The 20,719-nt window shown below is 38.9% G+C and overlaps 1 protein-coding gene across 1 annotated transcript in view; it reads right to left on the reverse strand.

The window, feature by feature from the left end:
• Positions 1–16,923, reverse strand: part of HECW2 (HECT, C2 and WW domain containing E3 ubiquitin protein ligase 2) — a 114,742-nt gene extending 97,819 nt beyond the window's left edge. Inside the window, exon 1 of the mRNA XM_009890155.1 lies at positions 16,632–16,923. Coding sequence (XP_009888457.1) covers positions 16,632–16,923 — 292 coding nt within the window. The remainder of the gene's footprint in view (positions 1–16,631) is intronic.
• Between the last annotated feature and the right edge of the window lie 3,796 nt (positions 16,924–20,719).

Below are 20,719 nucleotides of genomic sequence, written 5' to 3' on the forward strand. Positions count from 1 at the left end.
TCTTCAGATTCTTCAACAGGGAGACTTCTACTACTGCAGTATTTTTTGTGGTGGTGGTGTGGTTTTTTTTTGTTTGGGTTTTTGTTTGTTTGGTTGGTTTTTTAAATAAACCATGACTATTCAGGCCTTTTGCTTGACCTTGCTAAGAGGAATGCATCACCCGTTCCCTCCCCACGCAGTCACAGAGTCCCAGCCTTGCAACCTCCACAAGAACTGGGAATGATTAAAAAAAAAATTAACTACAAAATGAAGTAGTCGGATTTTATCAGGAAAGCATAAATGGTTGGAAATATTTATGACTTGGAGAGAAACCGTAACAGATATACCACATGATACTCTTTTCCAAATATTCCCAAAATTGAGGGAAAAAAAGCCATTGCTATCCTAAACCCTCAACACTGTGAACTGCTTTACAACTTCTCATGATTGTAGTTGGTTTTTTGGGGTTTTAGGTTGGTTGGTCCACCGCCCCCTAGACATGCCATCCTCCTCAGGAAAGATTTCAGTTGCATTTAACGCCAGGACAAAACTGCCCTGAAACTTGCAGCTGCAACTCCTAATACATACTGCTACTTCACTCCTAAAGGTTATATTAAAAAGCTTATAAATCAAAGTACCAAACTACCATGGCCAACACTTACGCTCCGAAAAGAGAAATGTAACAAGTCACCTGTTCATGACTTACAGTCATGAACAAACACTGACGACAACTAGAAAGCCAGAGGCAGAGCCCTGCACTATCTTCCGACTCCCTCCCTTCACAGGATGGGAACTTTTAGGTAGAGCATCACAGCTGGATTTTTGTTTTGCACCTGCATTTATCTGGCTCTCATTGTTTTGAGACACTTTACATACCAATAGGGTCAACTCCTTTGCAATTACTCTGCACTTTCTTCTCTCCATTGTGATCTGCATGTATTCAGATTTTTCCAGAGTGCCTGAAACGCGGACAGGGTATATCATCTGTTTGGAGATAAGGTATTTAATGCTTTATTTCTATGTAATACACTAAAGCAGGGCAAGCTGGCTAATTACTGCTGCATCCAAGTTCAAAGTTCAGATCCAGATCCAGATGTCAAACTTCTTAAAAATTCCAGATCATCTGGTTTTGCTTTTAGTTTGGCTCATTAGAGAGAAAATCCCGAATCATGATGTTTGATGCTGGCTTCCTTACTTCTGTCCCCGAGTTGCTTTGTGATTCTTGGGAAGCAAAGAAAATCCCAAAGCCTTGCCTATCTACTGTATAAGACATATATGTTATTAAAATGGTGTCCTCTTACTTATTTTTAAGCTAACTATGTAGGATTCCAGTCAGTTGCCAGCACCGCAACTCAGCAAAGCCCCACACAGAAAAACTCTCTGCTGGGTCTCCTGCAGCCCCAAAAGGAGGGAGGGGGGCCAGGTCGTGGGCCTTTCCTCACAGGGCAAACGCACCTGCTTTAGGCGACGGCAGGACACGGAGAATGCCATCAGAAAGGGCTCCCGAAATCAGTATGCAAACTGTTTGCGAGTGATGAAATAAGGAGTGAAACACATTGCCTATGCAGCCTTCAGATTTCAGGATGCTATTTTAAGAAAGCTTGGTAGTCCTCAATTCGGCATCTTTGTATTACCCCTCTTAATTTACACTCAAGTTCAGGGACACCCTTAATTTTGCATTAGAGATTCTGCCTGTCACTTCCCTATCCGCACCTCTCTCGCACTGACACCTGGGAGTCTGAAAGCACACCCTACATTTCTAACTGCAAAGCTCAGGTGCTCTTTTGGCATACTTTCTCTCAAATCCTTTTGGAAAATGCAGTATATCTAACAGGTTTTCAGAGAATATCTGTAAATCAGTATCCACAGAACCATCAAGGGCATCTATGATTTTGAACACAGTATCCTTTATTCAGTAAGCAATTTATTTCAGGAAGTTGACTCATTTCCTTAAAGCTTTTTAAGCTATCTGTTGTGACTGAAAAAAATTCAGAAAATTTAGAAGTACTCAAGGAAATGAGCCAACACATCCTGGAAGAAATTCATCCAATACAAACACAATAAGATAAGTCAGTCTTAGATTTCTAAAGAAATGAACAGGAGGAAGCTCTAAAAGAACCCGAAATATTTTCTCTGAAACACAATGTTTGTTTTCCATCATCGTAACTCTCCTTATACCCACTTTAAAAGCGATGTACTATGGCTAATCAGGAAAGTAAAGTGGGGTTTTGTTTTGTTTTGCTTTTTCCCCATGCGGAGACAAAAACCCTTCCTTGGTATAGTTTAGTGAATCTCCACAATATTTAAATTAAAAATATCGCTGCCGTTATGCCTCATGAGAACTTTATTTCATATCCCTGGTGCTTACCCCTAGGGTAACTATACATCCCAAGATGAAGCCTCTTCAGTGAGATGCATAATGCACCACAGAACCACCTCATCACAGAGCTCTGGCTCTGGCTCACGCTGGCTACGTGGAGGTCATCACCCAGGGACAACAAAACAAGAAGTCCCTACCTTCAAGGGTCTCCAGCAATGTAATCAGGACGGCTGTCTTGGAAAAGCTTAACTCTTTGAAAACAAAAGCAAAGAACCAGAAACTTTTTTATAGCCTTTCCAACAACCACTCATCTCCATGGTTTCATGTTTCTGAATATCTGAAATCATGACAGGAACAAATGAAAATTCCATTTGGCAAACAATAAAGACTTCATGAAACAATAGTTAGTACGAATTGCTTTTGCCCTTCTCTTGATTCTCACATATTTGTGAGCCACAAAGAGTGCAACTCAAGTATTCTGAGTATTCTCAGTCATTAAGCGAAAAAAGGCATTTTTTCATTAAAACTTTTTTATGCCATCATGTATTAGACATTAATTTAGCAACATGACAATGCTGAACAGATGCCTTTGGCTAGACGTTTACCAAGCGACGATGCATACCCATGTGCTGGGCTGGCAAAGGTGCCAAGCCACTTGTTTCACTTGGGATGCTCACTCCATATGCACATACAGCTTTTGGAAATGTAGCATGGTCCAGACGTGGTACAGAATCTTCAACACCACGTTAGCATCACCAGCCAGTTCTGAGAAGCAATCCCATCAATGCCCCCCGACTCTTTCAGAAGTGATCAACTGGGGTTCTCACAATGGATTGGAACTGCACCCTGAGTTTACAGCACAAAGTCACTCTTCAGACAGATGCAATCAAGACAATAAAACTCTGTGCCTCCTCCTCATTTTCTCCATTACTCTTGACAGTCTTCACAGTTTGTAGCAGTGCCTGTTCAGTCTTTCCAGATGACTGCCTTGGACTTCATTTTTCTATGACTTCTCTCTATTGGAATATCCCTCGATCCCTTTATATAATTTGTCATCTTTACCTGGTCTGACAAAAAAAGAGGTTTCCAAACCTTAGCATGCCCCTTAGCAATCCATGAAGTCCTTCATCATACACAAGTTCTAAACACACCAATCCCAACATCCAGAAATATTTCATTCTTTTAAAGCTTTTATCTCATACAGGAAAGCCGAGATCCAACTGCTCTTCAAATGACATAGTTTCACATTGAAGCTAGTAGTTACAACCACCAGATCAGCAGACAGCCTGTGGAGAAGCAGCCCCACACTGCCTCCCTGCCACGCTCCACTAGACAAAGCAGTGAGTTAGCCGCGCGAGAAGTCGGATCAGCAAGTACCCAAAGGAAAACTATAACCAAATTAGATTCAACCCAAAATTACACTGAAAGACAGTGGGTTTTTCTGGAGGAAGGACATGTTAGTTTTGTCTAGGGCAAGGCAGATTCAACTTCACGATAATCTTAATGATTTTTCCCAGACTCCCCTTTTTTTAACACAAGAAATACAGTATAAGAATACAAGAAGGAGAAGTACGAAGGCAGAAAGAGAGACTAAGTGAGAAGGTGTATACAGAATCCTCAAACTCACAGAAGCAGAAATAAGAAGTGTGTGGAGCTGGGGAAAAAAAATAAATAAACAAAGTAATCATTTAATCATTCCCTACTTCAAATTAGCTTGTTTGTTTCTTTGCTCGCAGTATCCAGAATGTCATAAATCTAAATTTTGACATATTTCCACAGACCCTTCCATTAAAAGAAACTGGGTGGAAGGACCAGGAGTGGGATTTGGAGAAAAACAAACAAACAAACAAATCACACTCAATGCAAGCCAATGTATTGCTAAAAAAAAAATAAAATAACCCAACAAACAAATAACCTGAAAAAAAAGTATTTGGGGGTTTTGTTTATGTAAGCTTATTAGCTGAAAGTTAATTTTCTGAAAGAAATTGCTCAACCTTCGAGCAAAAAGAGAACTGAAGTAATGCTAAATGGTAATGCACATTCTTGAATAGTGAGCAAGCGGGACCTCTAAAGAGCGAGTTCATCCTGCTCCACTATTTTGAAATCAACTACTTTTAACAGGCTCTTTGCATCTTTAAAGAATCACAATGCTCTAGTTTTAGTCAAATGCAGTTTTTAGATTAATGTACGTCACATCCAACTACCCAAACATAGCTTCAATTTTTTTACAATAACCAGAGTTTCTGGTAAGTATCCACAAGATTACCAAGACGTTAGTAAATATTCTTGAGTACCAAATAACCTACCTCAAAGTAATTGTGGTTCATGCCCTAGTTAAATGGAAGACTGTTTTCCACTGGAAATTAAAATGGTATTTTATGACACAGTCCTGATGAACTACGTTTAATTGCACAGCAGTCCTAAGTGAAAAGACATTACCCAAGCAATAGCATCTTACTAATCTATTCTTCATTACCTCTCATGCAGTAGATGCAGAAGAGTGAAAAAGGAGACTGGAAGATTGCCCAGGATCTCTGAAATCTACTTCAGCAGAAGAGACTGTAGGATTTTCAACATAAGTTAACTCCGAGTAATGCACTGATAGTATAAACAGTTTTCCTGTAACAACCAGAAAAACTGCTAACCTGTCTTTAGCACCATCCTATCATATTCAGAGTAATGGAATGACTTTTTTTTCCCCATATATTACTTAGATCTTTCTCTTCACACATGTGCTTTATCAGTTTTGTAATGAGATTGACTATTTCTTCAGGGCTAAGATTTACCTCTTAAACAAAAAGGATGCCAATATAGTTACTTTTAGTCTAGAATCTTTAAGCTCATGTCATGAAGATGAGAGCAGATGAAGCCAAACACTGCTTATGACAAGTACTAAATGGCTCTGCAGACTAAACTGGATGAGACCAAAGCTAAAAGAAACACAAAGGTCATGCGGCAATTCCTTAGAAGCAGTATCATTTTAACAGTGTCAAATATCAAAGCCAATTATATTAAAATCATCACTAGAATTCAAAAAAGGAGATAACCGTCTTGCTTATTTAACATTTTAGGTGAAATCTCAGCACTAAAAAGCTTCCTCTCTTGCAGTGCCAACATGCAACAGCAATAAAAGGACCACAAAACTGTGTAGACTAACAAAGGCAAAGCAGCTGTATTAATCTGCGTAAGTATCTTGAAAGCACCTACAGATAACAATATTTCCATTATTTCCTTTAAATTCCTAGCAGTAATTCCCTGGGACTCTGCAAGCAAAGAACAGAACCTAGAATTACATGCAACTAGAAACAAAGGCTCGCCAACACAGCTACGCCCAGCAACGCAAGTAAACCCAGGGCATAAATAAGTAATTACTAAAAGCGCACTCAAGACTTGCACTCCTATTAAGCAGGCTACCAATCACATCCCATCACACCCTCTCTGTCGGGGTCACCGCTGCACATTGTGGCTGAGCAGGTCCAGTGGCAAATTACTGCCAAAGAGAGAGTCCCTCTCACTCCTGGTTACACACTCCTGCAGGTTCCCTGCAGCTGCCCCTGCTGCTCTCCCTCATCCCATTCAAGATGCTAAACCAGCATAGAGTTGTTTGTACTCTTGGAAGTGCTCTGCCAGTTTAGCCCTACTCAGCCAATGTAGCAGAAGACAGTAATCTACACTAATCTGAAAGGCAGTAATTTTTATTTAACCGCTTGAGCAGGAGAGAAGCAGTATACTCAATTAAGTATGCTGTAATTAGAACTGCTTTTCAAAATCAAAATCTTATGTGCTAATGACTCAGAATACCTAGCTGAATGGACAACAAAAGTCATAAAGCTATTTACACCATTTGGTGAAATGGCACTGATGTCAGGTGGGTTGTCTTTGACTTTATTTGCCAAAAATAGATCACGGGTGTGGTTTTGTTGTTGTTTGGTTTGGGTTTTCTTTAATGGAAACTTGACAAGGTATTTTTCATCTTATTCCTCAAATAATTTGCAAGTTAAATAATGCATCAAAGAAAGTATTGTTGCCTGCACATTAAGTACTACTCTATCAATAACTCCTAAAATCTCATTCATTGTTGACTTTGCTAGATTGTTGCATCCTTACTCAGTACCTTGCAAGCAACTGTCTGTCTGTAAGTCTACTAAAATTCAGCGATGCATCTATGTTTAAAAATTTCTTGAACTGAATTTTCCCTCTCCCTGCAGGCTACCATCTGCTGAACTATGTCATGCGTGAAAATCTATATACAAATTAAACTACAGTGAACACAGAAAGATGTTATTTTTTTTCCTTTTTTTATGAGGTCATCACTGGGTATTTATCTCAGTGACAACAGTATCTGCCTGCTATTGCACTATAATGTTTTTCTACACATATTTCATCTTACAAAGCCAAACCCATTTAGGCTTAACTGGCTTCATATGCAGGAAAGCACTAACACATTTGATGGCAAAGACAGAACACTGATTAAGGTCCTGACCTTGCAAGGCACCAAATGCCTTCAATTCTTAGTCCTCTTCACAGATGACATCTAGTAGGTCCAAGCTTTCAGTTTTTATCTTTCAAAAATTATCCTCAAGCGCAACTCCACCCATGTGAACCATGTTTATGATCATCAGATAACGTTTAAATTCTCAAGGAAGGAAGCATTTCATGGAGCATGAGAGTTCATATCATATCTGATAATGAAAACTTCTAATGGCAACTGAAAAGCAACGACCAGAGAATTAATGTCAGGGAAAAACAGAAACTGAATTTCTAATCATGCTTTATGTAAGAAAACTAGAAACCAGTGACCTGTACCAATGAAACCTTCTTCCATGTACAGTTAAAGAGGGCTTGATGTTAACAGTGACGTGCAAGAAGAGATCAAGCTGAAATGGAATTCTTAAATATGCCCTTTAAGAATATTCTTTGTCCATTTCCCTTATGATCTGATTATCTATCTGCATAACTCTGTGAGTTATTCTGAATATATTCTATAAGTTTTCAAAATAAGCTCCTTTACATTCACTTAACACTTTACAGTACTCGCCTCACTTCTTCCAGGCAAAGTAACAAATCTTTGTTGAACCTTTTCCTCTTCTCCTTACTACAGTATATGGGAAATGGCTATGTTATTTTTATGGAAATTGTAGGTTCATTTTTTGCATTACCACACACTGGGGTATAAAAGATTAATTTATTCCCAAGGTCAGGGCAGGAGTGACAAAGGCAATGAATCTACTAATTTTTATAAACTTTCAGGGACTACTGACACATTAGCGATGAAACGAGTGATTAGTGACTCTGAATACAACCGAAGACTAAACAGTTTGACATTAACTCTGAATGACTGCTAGACAAAGGAGGCAGATCTCAGTTTGACCAGACCTTGAAACAACACTCTGAAGCACAGGACTTGCCTGCCTGGGAATTGGCTGCCCACCAGAGTGACAGGGATGGAGTCCTGGATGCTGCTGGGCAAAAACACAAGAAAGGCTGCCGATGCAAACGTTTGTAAGCTTTGTTTTTCCCAAGGAGTAAACATCAGCTAAGCATAGTCACTTTAACTGCACTCTCGTAGCATCTTCACCCCACACCAGTACCTCTCCTATGCCAAACTGGCAAATTGTACAAGGGCTGGGTACAGCTCAGGCCCAGCTGATAATGGCTCTGTACCAGAGGAGCTCTAAGATGGTCAGATCTGGCCATTCTCTGCATCATTTTTGTTCCTCAAATAGCATAAGTTGCAAGATATATCTTGATCAGCTTTGCTAGGAAAGGAGGCCTATCAAGACCAATATTGACACCTTCAGTAACCTCCTTTGGTTATAATTTAGGAACCTGTGTATCCAATATCAGCATATATTAAAAGGTTACATTAAACATATCCACCAATAAAGTGTTAGTTTCAGAGTATGCATGTTTCTCGTCTTTTTAAGTGCCACTGTTTTTAACTACATCAGTCACATCCTTAACATACTAGATTTAACACTCAGCTTATAACACTTCTCCATTAATTCTGATTCTTATAGTCATTGATAAATCCATGCAGATGAAGGAGCCAAGAACATCATAAAAAATTTACAGGAGGAATTCTAACGCTGTGCATAATGCAAAACTAATCCATAATCTATTACTTACATGAAACAAATTAATAGATGAATTAATGCAACTACTTTTTCAATCCAGTTGTCAGTGATTTGAAATAACTGTTTTTCCCAAATTATTTTGAAAATACTGTACAGCATGTTGGTTTGATGATAGAAAACAGTTCAGCAAATGCCTTTTAAAAAAAAAAAAAAAAAAATCAAAATGAAAGCAAATTTCCTTCAAACAAATAAAAAACCCAAGCTAACACAAGGCAGTTTTACAGTAAAGAGAAATATTATGAATTCAGTAATGTATATAGTTTACTATTAACCAGTGTTTATACTTGCCATCTTTCCATCTGCTGGAACAGCCACTTACATCAAAAAGGCAGGGTGGGGAGAACACTGCTTTCTATCCAAAGGATTATAAATGTTGTCGTGCCAAAACCTCCTGCAGTGGAAAGATACTGACAACACTCCCTGCAGCTACATTTGTCTGGTTTTCAGGTCAGGGGTATCTCAAAAGCTTTAAAAACACAATTAACTGAAAAGTTTGGATGTTCTGGCAACACTTTCTCTGTCGCAGCCTGAACTTCTTCCAAACATAAATATCACCCTACAAGACTTTTTAGCATGGAAATAATTCTTTTCTTCTTACAACAAATATAAGTGTATTTTAATGTAGTGAGTGTATCTTTTAAGGCACCTGCTGCATGCAATGAAAATACATAGAGAAAGCTCTTTCTAGTCATGTCTTCTAACTTTTGCAGTAAAGAGAAAATATTATGCTGTCCATACACTGATTCTTAAGCAAAATTATTAGCTCACAACTAAGGAGGAGAAAGTACCAAATTCTGTGGTGGGGAAAAAGTAGCTTTGCTTATGGGTCAGGATCTAGGAAGAAAGGAAAGAATAAGGTTGAAATGCAGTACCTGGAGGGAAAGCTTCTGAAGACCCTTTGTTTATTACAGATTTGATTTTAAATCACTGTAAGCCTCATCGCATATGATTTTAGGATACAATTCCAATACTAGACTGCTTTCACTTTGCATTAGCCCATTCAAGAGGTGGCCTTTCCCTAAATAGCACTAGGTGACCAGCAAATGAGGTATTTCAGGACAACTTTTTCCACACACTTTTACTTATCAAAAATATCAACATCAGACAGATACAGGCCAGCACCAATCCCAGATACACACCAATATAAATTGAAGTTCTCTCCTGTAATCTTACTTACTGTCGACTATGAATTTTGCTTTGTTATACATATTATGTAAGCGGACATCTCCAGTGGGAGTTTCACTGACATCTCAACACGCACAGGTATGGCTTTTCCGGAGCTTCAGAGCCATAGCTACTCCTTTTGTTTATTTTTTGAAGAGACCAAAACCACCACAGTGCTTAGACTTTCAATGATATAAATAAAAAAAAAATCCCAACAGTTGATAACAAACAACGCAACAGCAGCCTCCTGGAGGCCTCAGCTGAAGACTTTACCATGAAGCCAGCTGGTAAAGACCGACTCTTCTACATGGGAAGCCAAGCTCATGGTTTGGAGGCATTAGTAGCAGCCAAAATGAGGTGTAACCACAGATTAATACTGTTGTGCCTAGTAACTAGTCAACAGCCATTAACAGTACTGCTCAGATTTTAAAGTACAGAAGGTACTCAAATTGCTAAAGCAGGAAGGAAAAAAAGTCAAGTGAATAATCGGGCTTTTCTGGAAGATAATAAAGTTACTACTTTGTATGTTTTCTATAATGGAAACCAGAAAAATCTTCTGGGAATAAATTATCTTAACATTTTATAATCTCTCTGCCTAATGTAAGCCACTATTTTAAGTGTATTAAAGGCAGTTTATGTGAAAGCTTTTTTCTGTTTAATCTTGTCTGACCTGAAATGGAAAGGCTCCAAACTCCATTACCGTAGAAAGCTTAGTATAAACCTAGATCGTATCTAAATTGCCCTATATAACCTTGCATCAGGTTTTTCTTGTTGTTTTGATTTTTGTGTTGTTTTTATGATGCTATTGTGGATCCATGCTGTAGGTATAACAAAAAGCCAAGCAGCCTGTGAAAAGAGCTGATGGAAATAAATATAATGACCTTTGATAGCCAGCATTTTAAATGTGCTAAGGATCTCTAGAATAAGGGCATGCATCTCATAAATAGGACTCTGTAAATTAGGACAAAAGTAGGCCAACCTGGGCAATTTGGCCATGGGACTTAATCTATTTAAACCAAAAGTAGGGTTTGCCTCTCTCTCCTGACTTTTTAGTCTTCATTTGGTACTTTCTGATGTCTTTAAACATAAGACTTCACGGCAACCCATAGAACTCGTCAAGATTCCACTTCTCTCAGCATCCCACAAGCACCCACCCTGCTCATCTTCTTGAGCAGTTCTCACTTCCCAAGTAAGTCGTGGTACCCTGTTGCTACAATAACACAGTAGCAAGAAAACTGGGACTCACATGTCCCTTTGAACTGAATATCCATTTCTCTTCTTTGATTCCAACCCAGTGCAATACTTTGCACAGCCTTACTCACTAGAGGACTCAGAGCCTGAACACTCTTGCCATGGCAAAACTCAGATTCCTCTTAATTGGAGAAAAAAATATCTGTAAAACTCTAGTAGCTTAAATATTTATTGGAACAAACATTTTTAAAGGTACATGTACATGTACAGAGCAAAAGCTGGGTCAGTACTGGACAAAAAAACTTCATGGGCCTAACAGGATGCAAAATCTGTTTGTTAAATTCTGTAGTCTTCTACCACTTCAAAAGATGAAGAAGGTTTTCAGTCTAAATCATAGTTTAGCTCTTAAAAAAAAAAAAAAAAAAAAAAAGAGAGAGAGAATGGCTTCCTCATTAGGACAGAAAGACTGAAAATTTACGTCTACTCTTCAAAGTAAGCACGGGTACAAAACCTGTACTAAAAAGCCCCCCTCTCTGAATTTCATCACGCCTCGCCACTTTCAAGTGACAATCCTCATAACGGGTCCTGAAGAAGAAATGAGAAACCCATCCTAAGCAAAGCTTAAAGCTGAATTCAAAATGATAAACCTGTATTTCGGATTTGACAATTTTACATTTCATGCAACACTACTCAATTTACCTAACAAAGAGCTAAGACTCATAAATAACATATCTCCCTTGCATGTAGTCTCACTGGGACACTTTTCTGTGCTTTTATAGATATGTTATCTACATTCTCTGCGCATCTTGCCACTGAAGCTACAAAGCTGCTTCAACAAAACTCAATGGACAAGACTGTTCAAGAGGTGCTACTGAGAATTTAAAGAGTTCAGACAGTAGTACAAAACCAGAAATAGTTAGGAACAAGGATGTTTGCCTTCATAGAATACACTGTGTCCCTCACATGCACTCTGATAATCCTTAGGAATACACTGGACAAGAAAAAGGCCCTCTGTACAAAGCAGCCCCTCAACAAGAAAACAGATCACATTTTAGCTGTACACAGTGATGAAAAAGAGGACCATAGGCATATGGTACTAAAAGCAGCAAACTTGCACATGTATCTAAAAACATTGCTTAAAATACAAAATTCTAGAAAATCTGAGCATGAATTTAGTGATGTAGAGCTATTTAGAATTTTTCACAGTTAGGTTCAACTTCTTGCCTTTAAAAATGAAAGACCAAAAGTTACTGAGTATCCTGAGGACATTACATTGAATTAATGTCTAATAAAATATGCAGTCTTTTTGTAGTATTTGTCCGTTTATGACTACGAAGTATTTGTTCATTTATGACTTCCCCATCACCACTTTTTTTTTTTTAAACAGAAGTCTGGAAAAAAATTCACATCCACTTAAAAAAAAAAATAATCAGTCCTTCAGAATAAGATGATTCTGTTTCTCCTCTTAGGCTTTTCTCTTTTAAAAAAGATAACATCCATTTTCATAATCATTTAGCAGGCCAAACATTTCACCGAAGTTGTACTGCACTAGAAAAAGCTCCGTCTACTATTCCCTAGGGTAAGTCAATCATCTGCAAATCACATATAGTAAAGGCAGCGACTCTGACTACTGACAGTCTCGTGCCCAACTGCACCAAGCAATTCCTCAGTGAATGTGTACAGTGGTTTGTAGTCAGTCTCATAAAAAGAAAAGGCTCTAATAAGTTTGGTGGGATTCCTAGTGAGGCACTGCAGTTTTAACTGCAGTGAAACCAGACTCAGAAGTAGAGAATTAACTGCTTTCTCATGAAAGAAAACTAATGAGAGCGCACTAATTGAATAAATTCGTGAATGAATAAGAAAGACAGTTTCCCAGTATGTCATTTTCACTTCCTTTTATAATAAATGTATTCTACGAAATTAATTTAAAGTGAAAAGGTACCTGGATTGCTTCAGACCTTTGCCAGATCTCTCTGTACTAATGCCTGAGCTCAGAATGATGCTCGTTTTCAGGATTTCCCCTTCTCTTCATTTACAGAATTAACAGCCACTTTTTCCTCCCTCAAAACATTGATCCAGCTTTCAGTTAAATGTATGACCAACATTAAAAAAAAAAAAAAAGCCCTACTACTGTGCTTTTGGTTATGCAATGTGTTTTTTTAAATAACATAAAAACCAAAATATTTGCCTTTTTCTGTTCCTAGCTCCTTGAAAAATGGTGCTTTACTAGAAGACACAGGGTAGCACCAGGCTGGCACAGCCCCAGTGCTATCTTGTCTTAGTGACCACACACAATTTCTGCCGTCTTCAGGAGGCAGAAAGTCGGTCTCCTCTGGCACTAAGTGAGACAGTTTTCATTTTAAAGAAAGAAAAGGATGGATAACCTCAAGCAACCACCTTGAATATTAACAACGTGTTTGAGAACAAAGCTTTTATTTCTATTTACCCACAGACATCCCTCTCCTGAGAAAATAAGAAGTGAGTGTCCTCAACTTAGAATCATAGAATAGTTTGGGTTGGAATGGACATTTAAAGGTCATCTACTCCAACCCCCCTGCAGTAAGCAGGGACATCTTGAACTAGATCAGGTTGCTCAGAGCCATGTCCAACCTGACCTTGAATATTTCCAGGGATGAGGCATCTACCACCTCTCTAGGCAACCTGTGCCAGTGTTTCACCACCCTCATTGTAAAAAAAAATCTTCCTTATACCTGGTCTAAACCTATGCTTTTTTAGTTTAAACCCATGACCCCTTGTCCTATCACAACAGGTTCTGCTAAAAAGTCTGTCCCCATCTTACTTATAAGCCCCCTTTAAGTACTGAAAGGCCACAATAAGGTGTTCCCTGAAGCCTTCTCTTCTCCAGGCTGAAGAACCCCAACTCTCTGAGCCTGGAGAGGTGTTCCAGCCCTCTGGATCACTTTTGTGGCCCTCCTCTGGACCCACTCCAACACGTCCAGGTCTTTCCTGTGCTGAGGACTCCAGGGCTGGATGCAGTCAGGTCTCACGAGAGCAAAGTAGATGGGAAGAATCACTTCCCTTGACGTGCCGGCCACACTTCTTTTGATGCACCACAAGATACAGTTGGCCTTCTGGGCTGCGAGCGCACACTGCCGGCTCACATCCAGCTTTTCATCCACCAGTACGGCCAAGTCCTTCTCAGCAAGGCCGCTCTCAATCACTTCACCCCCCTGCCTGTATTGATACTGGGGCCTGCCCCGACCCAGGTGCAGGACCCTGCACTTGGCCTTGTTGAACCTCATGAGGTTCACATGAGCCCACTTCTCAAGCTTGTCCAGGTCCCTCTGGATGGCATCCTGTCCCTCAGGTGTGTCAACCACACCACTCAGCTTGGTGTCATCTACAAGCTTGCTGAGGGTGGATTCAATCGCACCGTCTATGTCATTGATGAAGATATTAAAAAGTACAGGTCCCAACACGGAATCCTGAGGGACACCACTTGTCACCAGTCTCCATCTGGACATTGAGCCGTTGACCACTATTCTCTGGATGCGACCAAACTTCCAAAGGAGTAAGTGGGAACTGGGGGTACTTCACAGCAATTATTACAAAGGACTGAAAGTCCGGGATTATACCCTGTGGGATTTAATTTACCTTAGCTACATCTATAAAAGTTATGCAAATAAAAAGGTTTTAGATCGTACTCTTACATTTTTTTAGTCATTTTTTATTTTTAAAAGATGCTAGACACTTGAAAGAACTTTTCAAAAAACCTAAATCAAAGATAGACAGACATACATATCAGGCTGAATATATCCTTACCTCTCTGTTGTAAAAGATGTGCAATTCCTTCATTCAGAAAGATGGAACCACAAGTCTTGAAGAAAAGACTCTGCTCAGATCTATTTTAAATTAGTAACAAAACTCTCACCAGCACTCATGGATTTCAGGTGGCAGCAGAGACAAAAGCTCAGTGTGAATGAGTTCCTGGACTTTTCATCATTTAACAAGAAAACAGGAAACCCAACATAGTCAACACTCTGGTATTACACAGTAGCATGATGGGGGTTTAGGCCTAAAAAGGCACAAATTTGGCTGTTCCTTATAGGATTCTTACCCTGGGGCAACTTAACATTGTTTTGTACTTTAGGGGCTCAACAGACTTAAAGCAGAAATATTTTTAATCATGAAAGTAGGACAAAAATCACTTATAGCCTACAATAAGAAGCAATGAGAAAATTACAGAAAGATGCTGTACTTTAGCATCTTGAATACCAATCCTGAAGTTCTGTGAACCGTGAAAAAAAAACCAACGGGAAGGGGTGTCAAACCTTTATTCAGATGAAGCTCTCAATGTATTTAAATTAGAATGTTTAAGCTTCATTTAGCAGTCTGTGCACTTTACAGCACAGATCACACTTCAGTTGCTAACGCTGTTGGGAAAATTCATTTCTGTTTATTATGGAGACACTTCATTTAGGTGGCTTAAATGTTAGCACATACCCACAGTTCATTCCAGTAGAGACTGCAGCTCATGCAAAAACTCCAATACAGCTTTTATAACCAAGTAAGCACTGGAACAGCACAAGCCAATACTGCCCAGTTCATGGAGCTCCAGTAATGTTGGGAAAAAATATCAGACAAAAAAAAAAATAATAAGAACGGGAAGCAGCATCTACACAGCATGTAACATTAAGTGACGCAGAGATGGAACATCTTGGAAAAATCTGGCACAGCAAATCTCTCCAAAATCCTACCAAGACTGATTTAATTGCACTAAGCTTAGTCCCACAGACAAAATTCCAGTGGTCAGACCTGTTTCCAACAGTTTCTGCTATACCTGCTTTCGGCAGGTTGAATTGACAGTTCCTTTCTACATTAGTAATTAGGTTCAGAGAAGCAGTGCATTTTGAAACAAATCAACCCGTCCCACTTACTGAGCACTGGTTAAATTCAGAGGGTAATTTTAGTGCACATGAACTGGATTCCTTGAGAAGACAACTAAGCCCCATGTGCTGTTACAGCTACCTGCTAGCTACACTCCAGTTCCTAGTGGGGACAGAAAGATTGTCCTTTGAAGAGCTCTAAACCACACAAGCAGCAGGGATGTTTGGATCTAGGGACCTGATTAAACATAATGAAATGGAAAATCCCAACGCAAATATGCTGCTGATGCTAGGGTTTCAGCACCAACTGCTTTGACCTACTGATCCGTTCCTTTTAAGCCACATTATTTGCTAATGCATGCACAGCCCACAGGCCCTTGCACGCCAGGCCCACAGGCCCTTGCAGGCCAGCCTTGAGCTCCTTCCAGCTCCTTTCTATGAAATATCCTCAACAGCACAAAAAAGCACATAAAAGAATATCTTTAGAGGATTTCCTTCTACAAGAATTCCTTATAAACAGAAAATCTCGCTCCTTCAGTATTGACACAATTTCAGTTCTACAGAATCAAAGAATTATACAAAATACCTTTTCACAATGTTTAGAATTTACGTGTCAAAAAAACTGCATAAACATTGGACAGTAAACATGTCAGGTTACATGATGAATACGGTACTCCGAATTTTCCTGTCTGTAAGCCAGCCATCAGCAAAGGTGAAAACACGAAACTGGATGCACATTTGTTGTTTAAGAAGAATGCATTTCATCTTCTAGCAGGTCATTGTGGAACCAGATCTACATTAGAGTCATGTTTTTACATAGTTCACTGCACTAAGAAAAGCAAAGAGAAATCCAAAATAATTCTCTGCAGTCTTACCTCAACTTTATGTTTAGATTAATTAGATAATGTGCCAGAACACGTACCAGAAAAGGAAACATGAAGTTGCAAGAAAGCAAGAAACTCACAGAAATATTACAACATGGTTCTCACTTACCTATGTGATAAAGTCCTATCCAGTCAGTTGGGTCTACTTCTTCTTTAATATCCCAGAAAATGATGAGGTTCTGAGATTGCCCCAAGGTGTATTCATACATACTGGCTGTCAAACTAGACCTGCTATCCGAGGTCACTAAATCAGTGTCACTGTTGGCACGCTGCAAGTTCATGTTCTCAGCCATGGTGCCCTGAGATGCGAAACTCTGCAGATTCTCTGGGCTCAGAGTATACCGTAGCTGTGGGTTGCGACGCCGCACAAAAAGTAGATGTTCTCGGGCTGAACTGGCCATCTCTTCTCCACTTTTGTCAATTTACGTGAAAAAATTGTTGTTCGAAGACCTATCATGAAGAACAAAAACGGAAGTGTTAAAGTGAGACAGCAGGTTACTCAGTCAAATATTAAATAGAGAGGCATTAGTGCAAAAATGTTCCTACTGAAGCCTAAAATTGACTGAGTAAAATCTTTTACTTCACTGCTCTACCACTGCAGCCACCTTAGTGACTGCACATTAAAAAAAAGCATGAATCACTTCCAAAAAAATTCAGAGTTAACCACACACCATGAAATAACATTTATAAGCCAGAAAGCAACAGAAAGCAAAACATCCAAGTCCACCCATCAAGCAAGAACAGCCACAGTAACAAAGCTAATTTAAGTCTGGCAGTAGCCTAAAGAGTGAAGAGATAATGAACTCATCTTCCAACAACAAAATCACAGCAGTATATGATGTACTTTCACTTACATATGTTAGTTGTCAACAATACTCTCTCTATGCACTGTATGTTCAGAATCAGTGTAAGTCTTGAAGATATTAATGAGGTTGGAAATATTTCAGTAGAAACGTGACATCACAGATTTATGCTACTCTAAAATAATTTTGTAATGATTTTATTTTTTAAGATACAAAGCATAGCTTCTGAGGTCCTCTATACCATACAAAAACATGTCAGACCATTGACTGGGGTACTTCAGACTACAGATATATATTGAATTAACCCATGCCAGTTTATCTGTGCAGTCAGATTTTTTTGTTCTTTTCCATGCATCAGAAAACAGAGGCCTTATAAATTTAACAGCTTTTCTGTAGCCCTGAGGAGACACTAGAAAGTCTTCACTGAAATAGTCATGCCAATATCATCACACCATACCTTCAGAAGCACAGCTTGCATGCCATTATCCATAGCTATGAAAAGTACCACCATTTGAAAATAAGCCCTCACATTACTCAAGATAAATCATCAGAAAGACAAGAATAGAAAAATATTTAATCAGAGGAAACAGCTTATAGGAGGATAGAATTGGCGATGAGGAGCCTCTTGTCATAGAAGGAATATGAAAATTTCCTTATCTAAGCTATGTGACTTCGACCAAAGCTGTTTGTCTTTTTCAAAAGCTATAGTTTATATCAACTCATTGTTTCTTTATTTTACAGAGGAAATGAAACGGTCCTCATTTGGCAGAACCATTTGCTTTGAGAAGAAACTGAATCTTCTGGTAATGCGTTTTTCAGTCAAAACTGTGAAAGTGATCTTCCATGCTATATTCACCTGGAATCAGAACCATGTATTTCCTCCAAAGTCAAACCAAACCAAAGCAGTCCTCTTGCCCAGTAGTAACTCTAGAGCTCACCGAGAAGAAATTGTGTCTTGGGCTCCTTATACTCTTCATACAATTTGAAAATACTATTTCAACATATTTGCCCAGATTGCAACTTAACCAGTAACAACATCAATTCTTCCATTATAGTCTCTTCTGTGAGGGATGTATACTGCAGAAAAGATCTCCTTATTTTTATACATACAAGTAACCACGTATAAGAAAATATGTGCATGTATACATATAAAAAAGGCAAATAAGAGGTAGCTGTGCATTATCCTTGGGCTTTCTTCTTGGTGTCATAGCCTTTGGCTATCATATGCAGACACATTTATTCTCTTAAAAAAAACCCATACATTGTCAGACAGTGACGAGTGTCTCCTGCTATAACGTTCCTTGTTTCAAGCAAGGAAGCCTGTAATGCAGAATTAGGTAGAGCCCACAAGAAGGGAATGGATTGATTGGCCACTTCCATGGTATTATAATTGTAATTAGATCTACAGTACACTTCCACTATCAATCAAATGTTTGACAACTGGTTTATTAAACAGAAACCTTTGCCTCTACTGGTCAAAAGACATTTAATTATTAAAAAGAAAAAACAAGTAGAGCACTTGGAGATCCCCAGATTGTGATTAAGAAAAATTCATTTTAAAAAAAGGGCATTTTCATGTTTTGAGAGTTTTCTTTTCCTATTCATTCCTCTTTCCCCACATGATGAATCTTCAAAAACTGTCTCTTCCCTTCACATCTATTTCCTACCACTCATCTTCAATTTTCTTTTTAATAGCATTTCAGTGTAGGCACTCTTCCAGTGTATCACAAATTCTTCTGCCATTTTTCAGCTTTTCTTAAATTGAAGTTGTTTTTAAATATTAAGAACTAACAAAGGGGAAAAGTAAAGTTCAACTCATCCAGTTGTATAAAATTCATCATGCATTGTACATGGTTCACCATCCTATTACAGAAAAGGCAAGAAACAAAAATTCAGTTTGATATTCTACATATACAGAAGTGACACGGAGATTATCATATTTACTTCACAAAGTATGCGACGCAGTCTTTCATAACATAAGCAATGTTTTGGCTGCATACACAAAACATTTTATTTTTGGTGCTGGACATCAGTGGGGTTCACTAACTCCTTCTCTGTCATGTTCCCACACACTCTGCCTCTGACACCAGTGTCAGTGACAAAAGGGAAACTTTTATATCAAAGGGCCTTCTTAAATGAGAGTCAGGGAAGTTAGATTCTTGTTTCTCTATGTGGAACATTATTCGCTGGAGCTGAAAATCCAGCATGACTTTGAGACCAGAAGGGTAAATAAATAGCCACCAACTTCCCTACAAGCCAGGGAAACACACAGGGATGAGCCTGTCACTGCGATTCCCCCCCTCCCCTTTTTTTTTTTTGTCTGCCTTCTTTTTTACTTTGTGACCTGGGCAACACCACACACTAACAGTTAAGTCTTCAATGTCACAGTGTAAGAGTTGTACCCCTAGACAGGAAGGGCCCCGATGTGCAGCTGAGCCTTCCCGCCACAGCAAGCACATACACCTGCCTGGGTACCACCGCCCGCCACACCAGGAGATCAGGCAAGATTAATTAACAGACCAACAGCACACTATCAAGTTAATTTTCTTCCATCCCACAACTAGGGATTTATCTAATTTCAAACTAGTGTATACAGTGGTTTTACGGCAGTAAAATCGCTGCAAAATAAGGGTCATGCAGGAGTTACGTTACAAGTTAAAGACAAAGTTTTAATAGGAGGGATGAAAAAAATACCTTCAGCTGCAGAGCCTCACACTGTACCCGGGGTAGCACCAGCATGTGTTGGAACATATTGAAAATTTATACGTCAGATGGACAAACTCATCCATGTTTAAGGACACGTGAGAACTAACTTGTGCTCACTAGGACTGTCCCACAGTTTGAGAGATGAGAACAGCCTGAGAAAAAAAAGCTAACACCTTTGCAACAGTCTGTTTTCTTAAATCCTAATTGTTATCACTCTGGCGAGTCACAGACATCATTACAGTTTCTTCAAGTAAAGCAAACCACAAATGTAAATGCTGGATAACTTCTCTGATCCTATTTATAAATCCAACTGTCTAAAAGTCATGATTTAAACAATGATCCCAACAAATGACATAACTTAAAGCAACTGAAATCGATTTGCAATGAACATGTTAAACTCGCATGTAAATGAGCTCCTATTATGGAAAAATTATCTCCAAAAATTCAAGACTTGTAAGTTTTTAAAATATTTCCTAAATTCAGTGAAAGAGGTTGTAAAGCAGCCCCAGTGTCAAACAGTACTCTGCTACGTAGAATCCCACAGTAAGCTGGGAGGTTAATTACGTAAATTTCTAAAGAGAGGAATGTGACACTCATATTGTAAAAGGGGAAAAGGCAATGATTGCCATAAAACCGAAACTATGAGTGATGCAAGGGAAAAAAGAGGCTGTACTGTAATTATTTGCAG

Source organism: Charadrius vociferus, unplaced genomic scaffold, assembly GCF_000708025.1.
Source record: "Charadrius vociferus isolate BGI_N301 unplaced genomic scaffold, ASM70802v2 scaffold147, whole genome shotgun sequence".
Lineage (NCBI taxonomy): Eukaryota > Metazoa > Chordata > Aves > Charadriiformes > Charadriidae > Charadrius > Charadrius vociferus.